The 20,712-nt window shown below is 46.7% G+C and overlaps 1 protein-coding gene across 12 annotated transcripts in view; it reads right to left on the reverse strand.

Moving 5' to 3' along the window:
• The window catches only part of LOC102561834 (probable DNA double-strand break repair Rad50 ATPase), a 72,105-nt gene that overhangs the window by 20,163 nt on the left and 31,230 nt on the right, over positions 1–20,712 (reverse strand). For 9 of the 12 annotated variants that reach the window (XM_059732553.1, XM_059732552.1, XM_059732551.1 and 6 more), the window contains 2 exons: positions 20,119–20,165; positions 17,730–19,831 (listed from right to left, as the gene is read on the reverse strand). In XM_059732553.1, the coding sequence (XP_059588536.1) occupies positions 19,671–19,831; positions 20,119–20,165 (208 nt within the window). In that variant the 3' untranslated portion in view covers positions 17,730–19,670. The other 3 variants (XR_009463908.1, XM_059732546.1, XM_059732547.1) reach the window with 2 other exon arrangements.

Genomic DNA, 20,712 nt, shown 5'->3' on the forward strand with positions numbered 1-20,712 from the left:
ACGAAACAGCTTCTAGGCAGGTAGAACTTAGGGAAATAAGACTGCTTGTGCTTGGATATAATCATAGGTTCTGGCCTAGGATATTCACCCCTTGATTATATGGTCAGGAATTGGGAACATTTAGAGGGACGGGCAGAACTGTCCAAGTCTTGTATGGCAGAACTCTTTAACTAATTGGACGTCTCATACGTCTCAGTTAGATTTGGGAAGACAATAGCCAGAAAATGGATCATTTGACCCAAATTGCCTGGCTGCCTTACGAAAGATCTTGGAGGACCTCTGCCTCGACCTAATAAATTATTGGTATTTATGAGACAATGTTGCTAGTAAGCCTTTAGTCACCCCGACCCCTGTACCTTTCCCGAGTTTGTTAGCTCCCCTTCAATGTCCAAAACCTTCTGCACCACCTTCATATTCAGATGATGATTATAAACCCATGCCCAGACCCCCTATCCCACCTGATCCGTTAATTCCCGTGCCGGCAGGGGACTCGGGAAATCGTGGGGAGGCATCACCCCGACTGCCTCCCGGCAACCACCCAAGTCCTGAGCCTGTAGATGGATCAAGGCATCCCTCTCCAGACTCAGCTTCCCCAAACACTGATCCGACTCCCATAGCTAATCGTACCCGACAACGAGTACCTGCCCCTAGCCTTCTGGCTCCCCTAAGAGCATACCCCATGCCTGGCGAGGGTGGAGAAGTTATCAGTCACTGGAAACACGCTCCATTCTCCACCACTGACCTCTTAAACTGGCAAGAGAACACCCTTCAGACTACTTTAAAAGACTCTGTAAAGCTATACGCCAGTATAAAAACATGGACCCCGAGACACCTGTGACTTTGCCTGTGTTAAGACTTGTATTCATAAGTCAGGCTAGCAAAGATATTAGAAAGAAGCTCCAACATAACACTGAGGGTGTTGAGAGTAAATCCATGGCAAAAATCTTAGCCATTGCTACTAAAACTTTTAATGGAAGGGAAGAAAAAAAGGAAGAAAAAAAAAAAAAGATGCAAAAGAACCAGTCTTTTGAGATCATAAAGCTGCCCGCAGCTTACTTCTCTGCACAATTAAATCCAGTGGCAAAGGGGGGAGTAGGCTGCCTTCGCGCAGTGGCAGCAGCTGCAACAATAGTCGAAAAAGCCCAGGAATTAGTCCTCGGATACCCCCTTATCCTAAAGGCTCCACACACAGTAGTCCTCCTCCTCCAGAAAAATACTCAACATTTTTCTCATCAGAGAATGAACAAATAGGAAACCACACTTTTAATGGCTACAAACCTGGTCGTAGAGAGATGCAATACCCTGAATCCGGCTACTCTATTACCTCTACCCAATGATGGGGAACCAAACTCCCATGATTGCCTTCAAATTGCAGCATTTTCAGACAAACCCAGGGCAGATCTCAGTGACTTACCCTTAAACAACCCTGATTTAATTTTTCTGTAAATAGCTCTTCAAAAATAGTCAATGGAGTTAGAAAAATGGGTTATGCAGTAGTAACTCCATTTAAAGGAAGCTGAACCACTGCCTGAGCAGTTCAGCATGGTAGCGGACTGTGGCTTCCAGCTTGTGCCGTGCCCTGGTCCCTCACCAGGCTTCTTTTGTTTTTTCTCAGAGTAAAATGCCAAAAGTTTTTGCATGTGTTCTATGAGACAGGAAAGAGTAGAACTGCTCGTTTCTCGAGAGCTATATGGAATGTTAGGCATGTGTATTACTGCAAAAAAGTGTTTGTCACGGTGTAAAGTTCTGAATGTCCTGGAATGGTTTCTCTTTAGTGAGATTGAGGGGGGGGTTTTTTGCTTTCTGTACCTGATCTTTTGTAAAATAAAGTAGTTTAAAAGGATAGAATATGGCAATTGCCGGACGGAAGAATAGCGCTACCTAAAGCAGCCCTTAAACCTCATCTACAACAACTTCACCAAAGCAAGCTTTTAAGTTACAAAAAAAAAAATAAAAAAATTTGCTGTTATCACTAATAGACTGTTCTACACACCCGGAGTCTACCAGGAAGCAAAAAGGCTTTTAAAACACTGCAGTATATGTAAAAGTTTAATATCAAAGGAGAAAAATCAGGACCCCCTGGAGCCCGCCCCTGGGCTTATACTCCCTTTAAAAGACTACAAATAAATTTTGCAGATACGCATAAAGACAATGGGTACAAAAACCTCCTAGTAATTGTTGGCCAACTCATGGGGTGAGTAGAAGCCTTCCCCACCAGAAGAGCTACAGCACAACAAGTAGTAAAAATACTCCTTAACGAAATTATACCCAGGTTTGGTCCTCCACGTATCATTAAAAGCAATCAAGGATCACATTTTACTGCTGACTTAAACAAAACACTGGCCAGCTGCCTAGGAATAAAATAAAAATTCCATACCCCTTGGCACCCAGAAAGCTCAGGACAAGTAGAAAAAAATTAATCGGACCCTGAAACAAAAAATTAAAAAGCTATGTGCTGAGAGCGGGTTAAAATGAACTAAGACTCTCCCACTGGCTCTTATGTCCATCAGATCAACCCCCAGGAAAAAACTAAAGCTCAGCCCTTACGAGCTGCTGTTTGGACACCCTGTTCCCCAACATTTCCCCTTACTACCGGCTCACACTTCTTCTCTTTTAGGCAATGAAGGACTCACCTCTTATATTTTATCTCTACAGTCTCAGTTAAAATCTCTCCATAGGTATGCTGCTTTAAGCCAACCTTTACCTGCCAATGTCCCAGCACATCACATCCAGCCTGGAGACTGGGTGTATGTAAAAAACTTAAAAACGGTCTCCCCTTAAACCTAAGTGGCAAGGACCGTATCAAGTCCTCCTCACCTCCCACACCGCCATAAAAGTAGCAGAAAAGGACAACTGGATTCATTATACTCGTACAAAGAAGACAGAAGTTTCACCAGAGCTCAGGATCAGCTCCAACGCAAGCTTCCCTGACCTGGAAAAGGAGAAGCCAGAAAAAAGACGACTGCGGACTTCGCGGGAGCACCGCACGCCCACCTGACCGCGACAAGGGTGAGCCAGAAGCAGACAAAAAAATAAAAACAAACACCTCCTGGACCTGTAGCCCATTAGATAATATAAAACTCAAACTAATCAAAGTCCACTAATGAACTGTCACCCTTTTGGGGTCCTGCCCAGCCCAGAGAACACTGAACTCCAAGTACTGCATCCTCTAGACACTTTTGGATCAGCCGAAACCGAGCACTTTGAGACTGTAACATGCCCCAGAAGCACAGTTTTTGGAGCTGCAGGGTTGTTCATACTGTTTGTGCCGATTTTGTTATGATATGGCTTTTATAACTATGTTATTTCTAATCTTTCTCTTTGCTAAAAAAAAAAAATAAGTCTTTCACAGGGGTAGGCTATAGCTACCAGTTGCTGCAGATGTGCTAATCCTGGTGCCCGAGGTTTTCCTGTCTGGATAAGCAATTCAATCAAACTCTCTAAAATAGATGGGAAGGTCAACATTGCCCGTTAGTATCCTCCCTCACATTACTGTAGTTCAGCAGAAGTTCGGGTATTTACTTATGGAACAGAATATTGTGTAAAGCCTAGCCACCCAGTTTTCAGACAATTTGCAGTCTCCTCAGGCTAAGGCTACTCTTAAACCTACTGTTGCCCATATCTCTGATAACAATATGTACCTCCAATACGTTGAGAGAGCCGCTAAAGCAGAAAACCAAAGTAACTGTTGGGTGTGCAGTCATTTTCCTCTCCACACCCAAGGAGGAATTCCCATGACTCCCACCCCATGGGGCCCCATCGAGTCATTTTTAAACCCCTCTGGTCCCAAGCTTGGTTATTAAAGTCAGCAGGAGTTCCTCTTAGTAAAGCCTGTTGTTGGAGATTAGTGTTTTTATATAAACTGCTCAGTATCAAACTGCATCAATTTAGGCACCAGCATATGTCACCACTATTTTACTAATTCAATTAAAAGAGACTGGCGTAATAATGATACAGCAACTCCTACCTGTTGCAGCTCTTACAATGATTTCTACAGCAGCAAAATTTAACCAAGGACACTAATCCTATCTGTACCCCCATCTCCTCTTTAAATAATACCTTGTGGTATTGTTTGTACACTGATACCTCCCGGGGACAATGCTTCAATATAACTACAAATCCTTCCTTTAAATCAAAGGGTGAGCACGGAGTGTTAGAACTAGGAAACAGGGGCCGAATACCTCCCAAGTATTCAAACCTCGCTGCTTTAAAAGGACAATACTGGGTCTGTGGCTCCCATGCCTACCATAAAATCCCTGCCAAAGGAAAAGGTATCTGCTATCTGGCAATGCTAAAACCCTCTACGTCCTTCGCCACGCACCTTCCACGGGGCAGGTGGCGAAACAAGAGGGATTTGCAAGAAAGTTGTGATATAGTAGACAAATATCAAAAAACTCAACTTACCAAGGGAGTATTACTCAGGTGTTCCCTTGCAAGTATGCTCCCAGGAATAGACACTGTGTGTCTTAAAAAATTTACATTATGCCTCCAAGCTGTGATAAAAATCATAGCTCACAAATTCAGCGAAGGTCACAAAGACCTCTCAAAGGCCGTTGCTGCCTTGGCTGACACCCAAGAAAAACTCCGACAAATGGTAATTCAAAACCGTATAGCCCTTGATTTTCTCCTCGCTGCTCAAAGGGGAGCTTGTGCGGTTATCAGACCAGAATGTTATGTATGGGTTAACAGCTCTTTTACCATAGTACAAACCCACCTCAATGATACAGCTGTACATATCCAAAAAGCCGAAGATGTAGCTAAAATCCCCAAAAATGCATCTCTTAGCTGGCTTACTAACTGGTTCTCTTCCCTTACAGGATGGCTTAGACCTTTTATGCTAAGCTTAATCGGAATTGTTATAACTGTAATCTGCCTGTTGTGCTGTTTTCAGTGTTTATGCTCTCTAGGACAACAGTTTATGCAAAGGCAAGTAAAAATGTATGGTCAGTTTGTACAAATATCCAGCATCAATCATCAAAAACTAACCCTACAAGAAGTTAAATACCTAGAAGTGTGTCCCAAAATTTCCTCTGGAAAATTAAAACAAAGTAGGGATTGTAGTGAGCATGTTTGTTATTACCCTGAAATAGAATAGTTTTCTGATAGCATACTGTTAGGTTAACAATAATTTGGATTATTAAGAAGTATTAGCTTTGCAGCTGAATACAAGGCATGACCTGTGGCCTAGCAATGCCGCTGACCACAAGGCAGAATGATAGCTAAGCCTTTGCTTGTGTCAAGTAACCATTTTAACTGTGTTAAGCATTTTCTGAGTAAAATGCAGCAAGTGAATCTGTGTCTATGTGCTGTAAACCAGATATAGCAAGGAACAAGATAACACAAAGAAGCCATTGTTCCAAGTACAGTGATCGTGTCCTTAAGAAGTATCTACCACTGCAAGTTCTTGCTAAGGTATCATAATGTTACTGTTACTTAACTTTTAGCTTTTAAAAAGTGCTAGTTCAGCTTAATAAAAATATGCTGTTATGAAGATTTGTGAAGCACCGCCCAGGTATTGCTTTTGTTAACCCTGTAGTCTTGCCTTATTGTAGAAAGTATAAAAGATCGCCTCACCCTTGAGGGGGGGCCATTTTGCCTCTTTGCTGGCTTAATGGACATTGCTCGAGCAAATATACTGCAGTAAAACTTAACTCCCTGGGGTTTATTGTCTAGCTGCATAGGAACCAGACAACCGGGGGTATTCTCCCACCACACTATCTGCACTCATGCAGTGCCTGAACCAGAAATGGGAACAGTTGACAAGCAACCATGAGATGGACCGAATAAGGCAGATGCTGGAGGAACTCCTGGGCAGATATAACCAGGGGGTGTCCACCAAGCCAGAGCGAATCCAGAAAGCTGTAACAGGTACAGCGGATATCGTAACTGTGGGGACAAGGGTGCAGTTAAGTACAGGGAGTGAGACCAGGGGCTTGATCCCCCAAGATATCCTGCAGAGGGTGAAACACCCAAAACCGAGGAAACAGAGACTACAGGGGCCTCAAAGCCTAGTGCAAGCGGGGCCAGAGAGAGACTCCAGAAGAAGGAGATTAGTTGAGCCCCTGAAGGGAAAGCAGGCTGAAGGGCTAGAGATGAGAGGGAGGAGACGACCACCCAAGGAGGCCTTACAGGAAATAGAGCCAAGCCTCAAGTTTTATAATGAAGGAGGAACACTAAATCTCACAGTGAGGCAAACCCCATCCCAGACACAGGCTGCATACCAAACAAGGGAGCAGGGGGTTCCACTAAGCCAAAAATACCCAAACAAGGGGGAGAAGCAGAGTCCTGGAAAGAGACCCCAGGTGTACGTTAACAACCTCCCAGGGCAAGTTAAGTGGTCGGCCCCAAGGAAGCTGGTTGCAGCAAGGGTCGGGGGTGTAGCCTATGTAAAGGGTCGGGGGCTGGAGGCAGACCCACTGGGGAAAATTGCCGGGGAAATTAAAATTTTGAGTGGAAGAATATGCCCGAAAAGCATTAAGAATGCAGTGGGAGATCTGGGGAAGGCCCAGGGATTTGCAAGGAGCCATAGGGAAGCAGGAAGCCCCACAACCGGTTCCCAGAAGAGGAACAGGGCACGTAGGAGTGGGATGGAACCAAGCCCTAGTTGAGGGGGAGCAGACACCCCAATGGATGGGGGGAAACTCTGCTGGAAGAAAAGAGAAGGTGCTGGTTGCCCCATTGCAGAGCTCGGGGTGAAAAAAAGAGAGCATAATGGAGGAGGAGGCCCAACCAACTGAAACCACATCTTACCAAGGTTGGCTAATGTTGGGGGACTAGCCATGGCAGGGTAACTCCCATTAAATCCCACACGATGTGTCCTTGGGGAAAAGGCGAGCAGGAGGTGCCTGAAAACCTCGACCTCCACATTCAAGTGTTGCCAGGCAGCAAGAGCATGAAAAGCCTAAAAAGAAGAATACAGGGGATAAAGAATGAAGACCCACCCTGGTGAGTTTGGGTCTTAAGGGGGGAGGTGTGTTGCAGGGCACTTGGATGCCTGCTCCTAAAAAAAAAACAAACCAACAAACTGCCTGGGACTGGGACTCCCCCACCGTGTTTCAAGATGGACTCAAGGGGAATGCCTCAAGACCTAAGGTTGAGGAAGACTGGGTTAGAGTGCTTCTGGAGGGGCTGGATGTGTTCAAGTCAGCAGGTCTGGATGCTCTCCACCCCAGGGTGTTGAGGGAGCTAGCAGGGGTTATTGTAGGGCCCTTGGCACAGCTTTACAAGTGCTCATGGTGCTTGGGCCAGGTGCCAGATGATTAGAAGAGAGCCAATGTGTGATAGCCCATCTTTAAGAAAGGGAGGAGGGAGGACCCAGGCAACTATAGGCCTGTCAGTCTTACCTCAATCCTGGGGAAACTCTTTGAGAAGATCATCAAGGAGCACATCTGTGATGGGCCGGCATTGGGGATGATGCTCTTTGGCAACCAGCAGTTTCATTAGGGGCAGATCATGTCAGACCAACCTGATTGCCTTTTACGATCAGGTCACAAAAGCCTTGGATGCAGGTGTCGCCATGGATGTAGTCTTTCTGGACTTCAGCAAGGCCTTTGACACTGTCTCCCACCCCATCCTCATTAAAAAAACTAGGCGACTGTGGCATCGATGCCTACACAGTCAGATGGACTGATAATTAATTGGCTGAAGGGTCATACTCAGAAGGTGGTGGTGGACAGGTCATATTTGACCTGGGGGGAAGTGGGCAGTGGAGTCCCCCAGGGCTCGGTCCTTGGGCCCACACTGTTCAATTTCTTTATCAGCAGTTTGGACGACGGGGTGAAAAGCAACCTGTTCAAATTTGCTGATGATACCAAAATTTTGGGCGAGGTGGGCATGTTAGTAGGGAGGGAAAGATTGCAGAAAGACTGGGATAGGTTGCAGGGATGGGCTAAAAAACAGGATGCGTTTCAATACGGACAAGTGCAGGGTGCTGCACTTGGGCAGTAGTAACTGGCAACACACTTATAAGATGGGAAACTCCCTTCTTGAGAGCACGGAGGCAGAAAGGGATCTTGGAGTCATCACTGACTCCAAGATGAACATGGGCCGACAATGCAAGGTCACGGTCGACAAGGCTAACCGGACCCTATCGTGCATCCACAGGTGCATCTCAATGTCATATTGAATGAAATAGTTTGAATGTTTGTAAAGGTTGCCCATTAGCCAGTTTCAGAAAGAAGATAAGATGCATCTCCTTATCCAAGTCATTGTTTTGGGACTATGTGCAAAAGGTCCTGACTTTGCTTAAAGTCTTAAATTTGAATTTTATCTCTAGAAGCCTTTTACAAAGAGAGCAAATATCCTGAATTCCGAGAGATCAAACCCTAAGGCCTTTTGACCAGATTGGTAAGAAAAGGGCATTTGCAGTGATATGGAAGTTTCCCAAAGGTAATTTAAAGTGCTCAACAAAGGCAAAAGAATCTGTTGAGCAAGATCCGAGCCCAAATTTGGGGGTAATAACAGGTTGAGTAGGAGGAGCCCACTGACAGCAGCTCACTCAATAAAAACTGTAACTTATTGTCCCAGTTTGGAGGTGACTATACTTGTAGAACAACGAAGGAAGAATCGCAAGTATAGCCCGGGTCAGACTGATCACCTGAACCAACCTCTCCGTGAACACGAATCTCTTAGTTCACGCTGAAGCCGCGGAGCACCTGAAAGGGACGGAAGGAAGGGGACTTAGTCCTATCACTGCTGAGGCCAGCCTATTGAATCGTATTGCTGAGGCGAGCCTATTGAACCGTACTACTGAGGCCAACCCATTGAATCGTACTACTGAGGAATGAAACCATATTTTGGTATTTGGCTTCTCAGAATTCTAGGATTGTAAGTATAATATGAAAAATAATAGTATTGATTCAAATTTAAAACTTTTAGTTGTAATTGTAGTTGTTTTTGTAACACATTCTTATAGTATTGTTTGGGAAGGAAGTGCATTCGGAGCATTGTTTCTGATATATGTAATTATTGTGTTTTAATGTTTGTGGTGTTTCTTAAAGCTAAGCAGTGTTATATATGTAGCAAAGAGTTTTAAAATAAAATTGTGTTGTATAAATTAAGTGTGTAATCATTGTGAAATCGTGCAATCAGTTAACTACTCCTGCAGCCAGTGCATCAAAACGAATCAGTAAACTGTGTGGGATTTTCTCTATTCCATAACCCACTAGAGACACTCAAGTAGGGCCAAGGAGGTGATCCTCCCCTTCTATGCTTCACTGGTTAGGCCACAGCTGGAGTACTGTGTCCAGTTCTGGGCACCCCACTTCAAGAGGGATGTGGACAGCATTGAGAGGGTCCAGAGGAGGGCCACCTGCATGATCTGGGGACAGCAGGGCAGACCCTACAATGAGAGGCTACGGGACCTGAACCTGTTCAGCCTTCACAAGAGAAGGCTGAGGGGGGACCTGGTGACCATCTATAAACTCACTAGGGGGGACCAGAAGGGTTTGGGGAAGACCTTGCTTTCCCTAGCGCCCCCTGGGATAACAAGGAATAACGGCCACAAGTTGTTGGAGAGTAGGTTCAGATTAGACATCCGTAGGAACTACTTCAGTTAGGGCGGCTAGGATCTGGAACCAGCTTCCAAGGGAAGTGGTGCTGGCTCCTACTGTGGGGGTCTTTAAGAAGCTGCTTGATGCCTACCTGACTGGGGTCAATTGAGCCCAGTTTTCCTCCTGCCCAGGTAGGGGGTCGGACTTGAAGATCTACAAGGTCCCTTCAGACTCTATTTCTATGATTCACATAGCTTTTTGCTGGATGAGTGACTGAACTATGAACTTAAATAGTAGAATGTTGTAATACAATGGAATGTAGTAAACACTAAATGTGTTAGATTATGACTTATTATAATTTTTTAGCTTGAGATAACTAAAATTTTATTTCAAGATAACGTTACTTATTTTAGACTATATAAGCTGTACATTTTTAAGTTACTGGGAGTTTTTTAACTCTGGCAAGAATTTTGACTTGCGTAGAGCTTGGCACAGGCTATTGCATTTTTGAGATCGAGACACTCTGGGGCTAAGGGAATTATGCAGAGTAGCAGCTGCTGCTTAGAGCCGATGTGATCTTTTTTTTTTTGCTTTGTTTTATTGCTTGCTTCTGCGAGTATCTTTAAATAAAAGGTTTGCAGAAGTGAGAACAACTGTGAATACATCCTCTGTTCAAACGCAGAGAATTTTCTGAACCCAGTAGTTCATTCTAAGACAATTGGTGTAAGCAGTGGGATTCCCCTGATGTTTAACATAGACCTATTTAAAAAGCTGCAGAGAAAAGAGAGAGATCAAAAATAAAGATGCCAAGTTAGCCTGATACTGAGTTGTAGTAGAGTAGCAAAAGCACTCTTTAAATTGAGTCCGTCTGTCTATTAGACTAAAGAAGAGTGCCCTGTAACTCCCGCCGAGGTACAACAGTGAGTTGAGAAAAAGCTTAAGTCTGAGGGGGAGAGTGGTGCTAAAAGCACTGTCCCTTGGCTGCTCCTTACAGTGCTTAAATGTCTGAATACACAAAATGCTAAAAAGATCACAAGTCAATAAATAGATCCAAAAAACCCCAAAAAACTAATATATGAACATGCTAAAAGTTTAACTAATAAAAAAGCCAATGTGCATTCACACAACCAGTACATTATAAATCATACCACCCAAAAACCTGCAAAAAAAAGTCAGCAAATCCCAAACACTCAGAAAGTACACAACAGCAAAATTAAGTACCTTAGCAAAAAAATTTCGACAAAAGCCAAGAAAACCTAAAAGCATAAATATTAAGAGTACTTAATAAAAGTAGTACACATATAAGTGTCACTGGAGCTAAATTAAGAGTGTTAAAAAAAAAACCTAACAAGAAACACTTTATACAATGCTACAATACATACTGCACAAGTCCCAGCAAGCACCCGTGCTCCGCTATTAAATTAATGTATAAAATGCTAAATAAATAAGTAGCCAAAAATTAAAATCATAATAACCCAAAGCCAGTCTTTGCAGACAATAAAAAAACCCAAAAAATTTTGCAAAAAAAAAAGCTATGCAAAATTTAAAGATAAAAAGCAAGTTAAAAATAATCCAGAAAATATGCCTTTTACATCTCAAATTAAATTTGTATTATAGCTATATACTTGTTATTATTGTCATGGGCGGAGTCCTCCAGGAGGGCCGTGATCTCCTTAAGGCCCCTTCCCCCATGCCAAGCCGGTCCAAGGGCACCCTCCGATTCTCGCCCGCCACATCTTTGATGTTAAATAAGATTGGGAGGCTGCTTTACGTCTCCTTGGACATGGTTAGTTGAGACCTCCATCCCCGTGGTTTCCCGGACTCTCCGGGGGTCTCCCTGTACGATGGATGCTTCCCGGGCACCCTAGCCTTATGGGCTATGCATGGCTCCAATCACCCCTTATACCACGCCCCAAGCCTTGCAGTTGGACTAGACATTCGGTCTCTTGGTCTACTCTCATGCCCGGCTCTCAGGCCTTCTCTGTACTGCCGCCCGGCTCCCGGGCCTTCTTTGTACTGCCGCCCCCTCTTAGGGCTCTCCATGCCCATTCTGCGTCTTCTCTAGAATACTGCCCCTCTCTTGGGGCTCTCTTTCCAATGCTGCCCTTTTCCTAGGGCTTTCTGTGCCCTCTCTGGGGCCTTCCCTGTGAAGCCACCCTTTCTCCAGGGCTCACCGCACTGCTACCCCCTTTCTCCAGGGCTCACCGCACTGCTACCCCCTTTCTCCAGGGCTCACCGCACTGCTACCCCCTTTCTCCAGGGCTCACCGCACTGCTACCCCCTTTCTCCAGGGCTCACCGCACTGCTACCCCCTTTCTCCAGGGCTCACCGCACTGCTACCCCCTTTCTCCAGGGCTCACCGCACTGCTACCCCCTTTCTCCAGGGCTCACCGCACTGCTACCCCCTTTCTCCAGGGCTCACCGCACTGCTACCCCCTTTCTCCAGGGCTCACCGCACTGCTACCCCCTTTCTCCAGGGCTCACCGCACTGCTACCCCCTTTCTCCAGGGCTCACCGCACTGCTACCCCCTTTCTCCAGGGCTCACCGCACTGCTACCCCCTTTCTCCAGGGCTCACCGCACTGCTACCCCCTTTCTCCAGGGCTCACCGCACTGCTACCCCCTTTCTCCAGGGCTCACCGCACTGCTACCCCCTTTCTCCAGGGCTCACCGCACTGCTACCCCCTTTCTCCAGGGCTCACCGCACTGCTACCCCCTTTCTCCAGGGCTCACCGCACTGCTACCCCCTTTCTCCAGGGGCTCGCCACGCCCACCCTGGGGCTTCTTAATAACACCCCCCTCTCTGGGGCAGGGGTCTATGTACCTCCTATGCTGTGCCCGCACTGGTGCTGGGGTCCTCACACTCTGCTGTGAGTCCCCTATGAGGCCTCCTCCAACCCCTAATAGCCACACCCAAACCACCGGTGTAATACACAACAACAACAATGCAAAACACAAGCCCCTAGGCTATAACACAACTATAAGCCGCCTGGCTATAACCACGTTGCTCAGACATCTTCGAGCTGCCTACTTTTATCTGGCTTGAGCTGTACCTGCAGGTCCCGCATCTTAACTCCAAGAGCTCCTGCCCCTCTGGCTGCTGACAGGGAACTGCCAGCCTGGCCTCAGCCCCTGGGCCTTATGAGGGCCAGGCCCTGCCCCTTCTGGTCAGCTGACTTCCTGGTTGCCCCAGGCAACCCACAGCTGTGCTCGTTATTCCCTGCCAGGGCTCTCTCCCTGACAGCTTCCCCTCTCTAGAAGCAGGGCACCTCGAAGAGTAAACTGTAATAGTAAGAGCTTTGCTTAATGCTCATAGCAAGAGTTTTGTATGCTGACTCCATAGTAAGCCAGTATTATAGCACGTAGGTTTTTGCTTTGTGAGAGTGACCAACCATGAACCTAGATAGTAGAATGTTGTAATACAGCAGAATGTAGTAAACACAAAGTATGTTAGATCACGACTCATCCCCAAATTCTTAGCTTGAGATAACCAAATCCCTAGTTAGAGATAACGTTATTTACGCCAGACTATATAAGCTGTACATTCTTAAGTTACTGGGAGTTCCTCAACTCTGGTGAGAATTCTGACTTGCGCAGAGCCCAGAGCAAGCTATTGCATCCCCGAGATTGAGACACTCCAGAGCCAAGAGAACTATGCAGAGTGGCAGCTGCTGCCTAGAGCCGATGTGAAGTGATCATCCTCTCTGCTCTGTCCTATTGCCTGCCTCTGCGAGTATCCTTAAATAAAGCTTTGCAAAAGTGAGAACAACCGTATGTCCTTTGTTCAAGCGTAGAGAATCTTCTGAACCCAGTAGTTCATTCTAAGACACCAGGTTAAAGGCTGGCATGAATTAATGTATTTCCTGGTGTATAAAATCCACCTTTACCACCTAAAATCCCCCATCCCCCAAAATTGGGGTGCAGTCAGGGGTAGATTCAGGGAGGTGCAGTGGTGCTGTTGGAGCCCCCTCCCTGCCCCTTTGATTCCTCTTGAAGGAATGCCATCACACCCCAGGTCAGAGCCTGGCACACACTACTGTATTTTCAGGTGTACATACACACCTCTTCCACCCAAAAATCAACCCCCATCCCCAGGTTGGGGTGTATCAAGGGGCAGATCAGTGGTGTGGTCACACTCCCTTTTGGTTCCTCCCCCAGGAAAATCATCTTATCCCAAGTGAAACAGTGACACATAATACCATGTTTCCTGTTGTACAGAGTGCATCTTTTCCACCCCATATCGACTCCCACCCCCACTAAATTGGGGTACTTTCAGGTACAGATCCAGGGGGTTGCTGTGCTGTGGTCACACCTATCTAGCCAGTTATTCACCCCACACTTAATTCATCTGTTCACATCCCACTGTATCCATGCAACCATCTATCCACCCTACGCTGTATCCATTTATCCCCCACACTTTGTCTATGCATCTATCCATCCCACGCTCCCTCTGGCATTTCCCTATTGTTTCTTTTCATATGGAAGTTCCTCCATACCACAGATCATCTTTGTTGCTGCCCTTTTCTCTACCTTTTCTAGTTCTAGTCTCTTTTTGGAGGTGTGGGGACCAGAATTGGGCAGTCTTCAAGGTGTGGATACATAATGGATTTGTAAAGAAGCATCATGATCCTTTCAGTTCTGTTCACAATTCCCTTCTTCATCATCCCTAATATTGTGTTTGCCTTTTTGATGGCTGCTGAGCACAGAGCTGATGTCTGTACAGACTTGTCCGTCATGCTCAGATCTATTTCCTATGTGGTTACAGCTCACACAGAGTCCATCATGGTGTAGGCTGAGTTTGGGGTTTGCCCATGTGCATAACTTTACACTTACCTACATTCTCTCCCCTCTTCCCCCAGTTGACTGGCATATCCCTGTCTTTTTTCATTGTTAGTAGCCTTATTGTCATGGAATATTGCAAAATGAAAGGCTCCAATCACAGCCTGAACAACACAGCTACAAGAGAAGAATCGGAGCTCATGAAACTGGGCATAAAGGAGGCCATGACCTGCAGGGGAGGAAAATAAAAGGGATAAAAGTACAGGGTCAGAGTCATAGAGAAGTGGGGCTGGAACAGATCTCCAGATGTCACATCTAGTCCAACCCCTGCCTGACGCAGGATAAGCCCTGTCCAAACCATCCCAGACACATCCACCATCTAAAACTCTTTGTACATAGATACATAGATAGACCAATCCACCATCTTAACTCTTCATTTGTAGAAATAGATATAAATAGGCAGATAGATAGGCACATAAGCAGACAGATAGGCAGACAGAAAGAGAGGCAGATAGACTGATAGGCAGAGAGACAGAGAGGTAGGCTGATAGGCAATAGGTGGATAGGTGGATCAATCTAGCTATACATAGGTAAAGGTCACATCTAGTCCAAACCCCTGCCTGAGGCAGGATCAACCCTGTCCAAACCATCTTAGACAAATCCATCATCAAACCTCTTTGTAAAACAACCCTCTACCATACCACAACACCAGACATCACACCTAAACCAGACACAGGGAAAGCAGGGGGACTGCAGTAGCCAACATCTTTCTGCTGTAAATATAAGCTCCAGAGATCACAGGCAGAGGCTGTGCCCCAGCTACAGAGGAAGGCAGAAGCCCCTCAGTCCACACCAATCTGATCAGGGGGTAAAATTCCTTCCTGACCCCCAATCTGGCATCAGTCTGACCCTGAGCGGAGGGCAATTCCCTCTGGCCAGGAACTTCCAGCTTTGGTCCCAGCAGGATGGGAGTGGGCATTCACTTCAGCTGTTGGGCCACATGAGTTTTGGTGAGCTGTTGAGTGCCACACACATAAAATCTTTCAAAATATATCATTTTAACAAATTATAGATAAAAAACCAAATCATATTCTAAAAATCAAACATCTATGATAACTCTGAAACTCATGCTAAGCTCAGGCCTATTCACAAAAGTTAAAATACAGAATACTGAAGCTAACTGCAAAATGCAAGAGGATGTGAGTTCATGGCTAGGCCATTTGAGAAAAAAATAATGAGGTATCTCTTCCAGCTTATCTTGCTATATTCAGGATGATTTCAGGCAGTCTCCTAGTTGTCTGGTGTGTAACCATATGAAATGTCTATCCTTGATTAATTAGTATGATAAATATTTCTTTTGAGATTAACTCGTATTTATGTGCAGGAAGAGACATTCTCCATATGTGATAGATGTCTTCTCCTGATTTAGTTCAAGGATTTGTATGTTTTTCCTGGCTGTTAATCAGTTTCTTAATATGTTCCAAATGGATAACCTCTTATTACTGAAGAAGGTAACTCATTCAAATTAGAAATTTCTGATAACCAGTAATGATCAGGTTAATTAACAGGATTTTCCCATCAATTACTGCTTGTGACTCTCTCTTGATTTACACAACTAAAAGAATGCTTTGAAGATGCTAAACTAAGGGTATAAAAAGGCAATAAAACAGCAAACAGTGCGCACACTTCAAGAGTGAGAAGTCTCTCTGACACCAGTTGCTGATGCACCTGACTTACTCGAGAAGTTGAAGAGAAACAGACCGCCTCTTCAACGCCTGTTTGGTGAAAAATCATCACCTTATAGCTAATTACTGGACTTTGATTGCGTTTGGGCTCACTTGATTTTGAATATTTTTAGTAAATAAAGCCTTTCTGTCACCCATCGAATGAGGTGTCTTGTCAATCCCTGGGCTGATCTGGAATCCTAGGTTTTTATTTGCTAACAATCTACTATGACATTTTAATTTTATTTAAAAAAAGTATTTTGTCCTAATTTATGTTTTTGATGAATGTATAGAAGCAATTGCATAATAGTTCAAAATAAAGTCTTACTCTTATATAATGCATGGGGGAGATGCACAGTTTGGGGGGGCTTGTGAGGGGAGGGAGCTGTCCACACTCTAGGTCCCTGGAGCTGGCTGAGGGACACATGTAACAGACCTCACTCAGGCCATGAGGTTCACAGCCCACCCTCATTTGGCCTGCAGCTACCCCTGCAGTGCCTGGCATGGGGCCAAGCCCTGGACTCTTCTGCTGTGAGCAGCCTGCACCATGCTCCTGCCTGCATCTGCCAATGGCTCCAGCCAACGTACACAACTTCTTGTGCAGCTGCATGGGGAGACAGTGATTCGATTCGGTGATTCAAATTACTGTCCCAAATCGATTTGGCTGAATCTGATTCAGAGATTCAGCCACAGCCGAATCAGCCAAGTCTACGGATCAGTCACATCCCCCACCTGCGCTCAATGGCTGCCCTGCCCACTCTCCCAGCTCCCGGATCTTTAAAAAAAAGCCTGCACTTTGTCTGGCTGCTGCCAGGTCAGGGGGACGAACCCTGCTGCACCACGCTACGTGGGGGGGCTCTGCCATGAGCACCCTGGCCCCTACCCACTGTCCCAGCCCCACCATGGCTGCCCCACCCACCCCAGCTCCCGGCCCTTTAAAAAAAAAAAGCTCCCATCCACCAGCTGCTGCCAGGACCGGGGGCAATCCCCACTGGCCCCCACTGTGCAGGGGGCTCTGTCATGAGCCCCTAGAAGCCCTGAAGCTGCTGCAGCAGCCAGTGAGTGGGTTTTGGGTTTCTTTGTTAAAGAGCCAGGTGATAGGGTGGGCGGGGCAGTCTTGGGGGGGCTGGGATAGTGTTAGCGGTCGGGGGGAGCACTCGGGGGGCTGGGGGAGCAGGCAGGGGATGGGGCCTGGCAGGGGTCTCCCCCTGGTCCCCTCCCCCCTCTTTTAGCTTCCCTTCCCCCACCCCTACTTAGCAGCATGGAGCCTGGGTCCAGCTCCCTGCTGCAGCAAGTGAGGACTGATTCAGAGAGCTTCAAATTGATTTGGACCTTTTCATTGATCTCCTGATTTGATTTGGATTCAGAGATTCAGCCACCAAATCGGGCCAAATCTCCTCTGAATTGAATCAGCACCCAAATCTTTGCATAGCCCTACTGTGCAGACCCCACCAGACTGGGTTCAGGGGCACCAGGCACTGTACAGAGCCCCCAGACCAGGTATGTGGTGCACAGGTCACTGTACAGATCCCCCAGGCCAGGATCAGGGGGTGATTCTATCTTTTTACTGATAGCTGTTCTATGTTGTGTCAATGTAACTCCTTTGCCAGGCCCCACCCTCCTGCCAGGTGTGAGTGAGAAGGTCTGGGATCAATTTTAGACATGTAAAATCAACCATAGTAAAAAAAAAACCACCACAACACCCCAAAAACCCACAACAACAAAAAGAACAACACTTCATTTTTATTTTTTTTAATAACGTCTTAGGTTAGACAACGGCTTGACTACAGTGTTGGTTTTATACTCCACCTGGATCAGATTGTTCCCTGTTCTGCCTCTGCAGCCCGGCTCATATCCTCCACCAAACCCTGCCCTTTCCAGCCACCCAGATGCTCAACTTAAAGGCATAGTCCCCATTTCCTTGCTCTTACATGATTCTCTAGTAAAGCCAGGTTTCCATTAGCATTAGTCCTTAATGGAAGGATCGCTTTGCATTTAATTCAGGAGGTCCCTTCCCACTGCTAAACACAGCTCATGAAATTGGCTGGCAGCTCCCTGAACTTTCCCGGGGTGGGGAGATCTTTCTCCATCATTTCACGGCTTATTCATACATCTGAGGCTTGGAAATACATAGATTTGCACACACAGAAAAAATAGATATAGTTTTAATCCAAAATTCCCCTTTTCTCTCCCTTTTTTCTTCTTGTATTTGGACACCAATGATGTTCAAGAAGTAACAGCCCAGAGACAGCAGAAGTTGAATTCAGGTCAGATTCAGACCCATTTGGTTCATCCCTCTGCCACTGACAGATATCGCATAGTCCCAGATTCAACAGAAAGACCTGCCTCTCCTAGCCCCCAAATGCCCTGACCTGTCAGGGGCCCCATGAACCAGAAGTAGCTCCCTGTCTTCTCCCCCTCGCCCATACCTAGTTATGCTACCAGCCATGTCTTTCCTCAGGCTGGGAGCTGGACTAAGCAAATACCCCTGTGTTAGAGCAGGGATGGTGGTGTGTAACTGGGGGAATGTACAGGCATATAAAAAACAGTACTGTGATGCCAAATTGGTGGGTATATTGTACATCACTAAATAGGTTACTATAGTCCAGGAGGGTTCTACTGTATACACTTGGGCTCATCACAGAGACCCTCTCCCACTGGATAAACCAATTACCTTACTTCCCTGTGTACCAAATGCCCTCCCAAATAAGATACACACTTTGTTTTGGGGCCAGTAGAAAGAAGAACAAAAGACCTTTCCCTTTAACTAAATGATTCAGAAACAAGTTCCCTCATTTAAGACACATCCCAGGTTTTGATGGCTAATTTTCAGAAGAAAAAAAGACATGGTATACAAATAAATAGGGTAGCAATCCCTAACAAGCACCCTATCCCCTCAGGATACCCAGAGACCAGAGAAGACCAGCCCTGTGCCATCTCAAAGTGACTTACCCCCAAAAGGCTGAGACTGGGGAGCACTGGGCACTGTATATACCCCCCAGGCTAGGATTGGGAGGGTGCCAGAAGTGGTACAGACCCTCCAGGCTGGGACTAGGGGGTGCCAGGCACTGTACACACACCCCCTCCCAGCTGGGATCAAGGGGTGTTGGAAACTGTACAGACCCCTCTCCCCTACAGATCAAGCCCCAATACCACTTGATTTCCAGTCATTACAAGGCTCTGAAGGACACAGTGAGGTATCAGACTCCAACAACAACCTTCCCACTATGTCCAAGGCTGGAATCCTTCCTGCCCTATGCCCCTTCCCTGAGCTAAATTCAAGCTCTGGTTGATGCCAGGAACTCCAGACAGATCCACTTGTGGGGTCAATCCAGATTAATGCCCCTGCCCCGCACCCCTGTAGAGAAGACCTTAGACAATATTCAGTGAATTCAGAGCCACCTTCTTCTGCCTCTTGCCTGGGAAGTCCCTGAGCCCCATGTCTATGATACATAGACCCCAATGCACAACCCAGAGGGGTTATCCACCAGAGAGGATCACAGAAGATGGCTGATTCAGCCAGCATGGGAGATGGTGGTCCTTCAGATACAATTCGGTGTCACTCCGGATTCACCCATTGCTGCTGTCCCAGGATGAGGGGCTCATGCACACAAAGGGAGGGGAAGGAACCCAGGCATCTGAGGCTCAGAAGGGTGGGAGCCCTTGTTGGGGCAATATCATGAGGGCCTTGAGGTGAGCACTGAGCTCCTCAAAACCCGCTTCCCCCACCAGCACCTGGAAGAGCAACTTCCTGTCCCAACAGTAAGTGTAGAGCAAAGTTGCTGCTCCCAGAGACCCAGCCAATAGCTGCAGCCAGACCCAGAGCGAAGCCATCTTCCTGTAGGGGAAGGCAAATATGTCAGATGGGGGGCAGGGCATCCAAATAAGGCCCGCTTGGTCATTATGGACCACTAGAGGGAGCTCCAGAGCCATCCAGAGGGCATCAGCATGGCCAGGATAGATGGGCCTGTGGGAGTGAGAAGACCCCATCCCCCAGGATCAACCCAACGATTGCCCCACCCCAGGGTGAATTCCTGCCTCCCCAAAGGGTAAAGCAGGATGTAACAAAGGAGGGGAGGGAATCCAGGCATCTGGGCCTAGGGAGAGAACTAGCATCCAACTCACCACAACCAGTAGGTGATGCCACGTCTCTTAGATACCAGCTTGTTCTCCTGGAGGGTCAGAAGAGGCAGGAAGATTCAGGAATGTGTCAGACCTCCTCTCCGGTCAGGATCAGGATCAGGATCAGGGGAAAGACCCATCCCCGGGCTGAGATCAGGGGGTGCCAGGCACTGTACAGACTCTCAAGGCCAGGATTGGTGGGGTGCCAAGTGCTGTACACACTCCCCCAGGCTGGGATATGGGGGTGCCAGGCACTGAATAAATCCCCCTATGCTGAGATCAGAGGGCAATGGAGCTCAGTTTCTCACCAGGTTGGCCTCCACAATCTCATGTAGCAGTGACCCGGAGAGCTGGTCATCCTGCTCCTGCTTTTGTCTGGGGGGAGCATGGGACAAACCACATGATAGCTGTGTGGGAGGGTAGGGGTGGGGAGGACCAGCCCAGCATCAGGAACCCCATTGGGCCAGAGCCAACTTGGCACATCCCAGCTGAGGCCAGCCCCACTGGCCATGATGGTACCATTTTGGTACATCCCAACTGGAGATCCATCCCCACTATCCATGATGGAGCCATCTTGTACATCCTAATTGGTGACCC

The sequence above is a fragment of the Alligator mississippiensis genome, chromosome 8, assembly GCF_030867095.1.
Source record: "Alligator mississippiensis isolate rAllMis1 chromosome 8, rAllMis1, whole genome shotgun sequence".
Classification (NCBI taxonomy): Eukaryota; Metazoa; Chordata; order Crocodylia; family Alligatoridae; genus Alligator; species Alligator mississippiensis.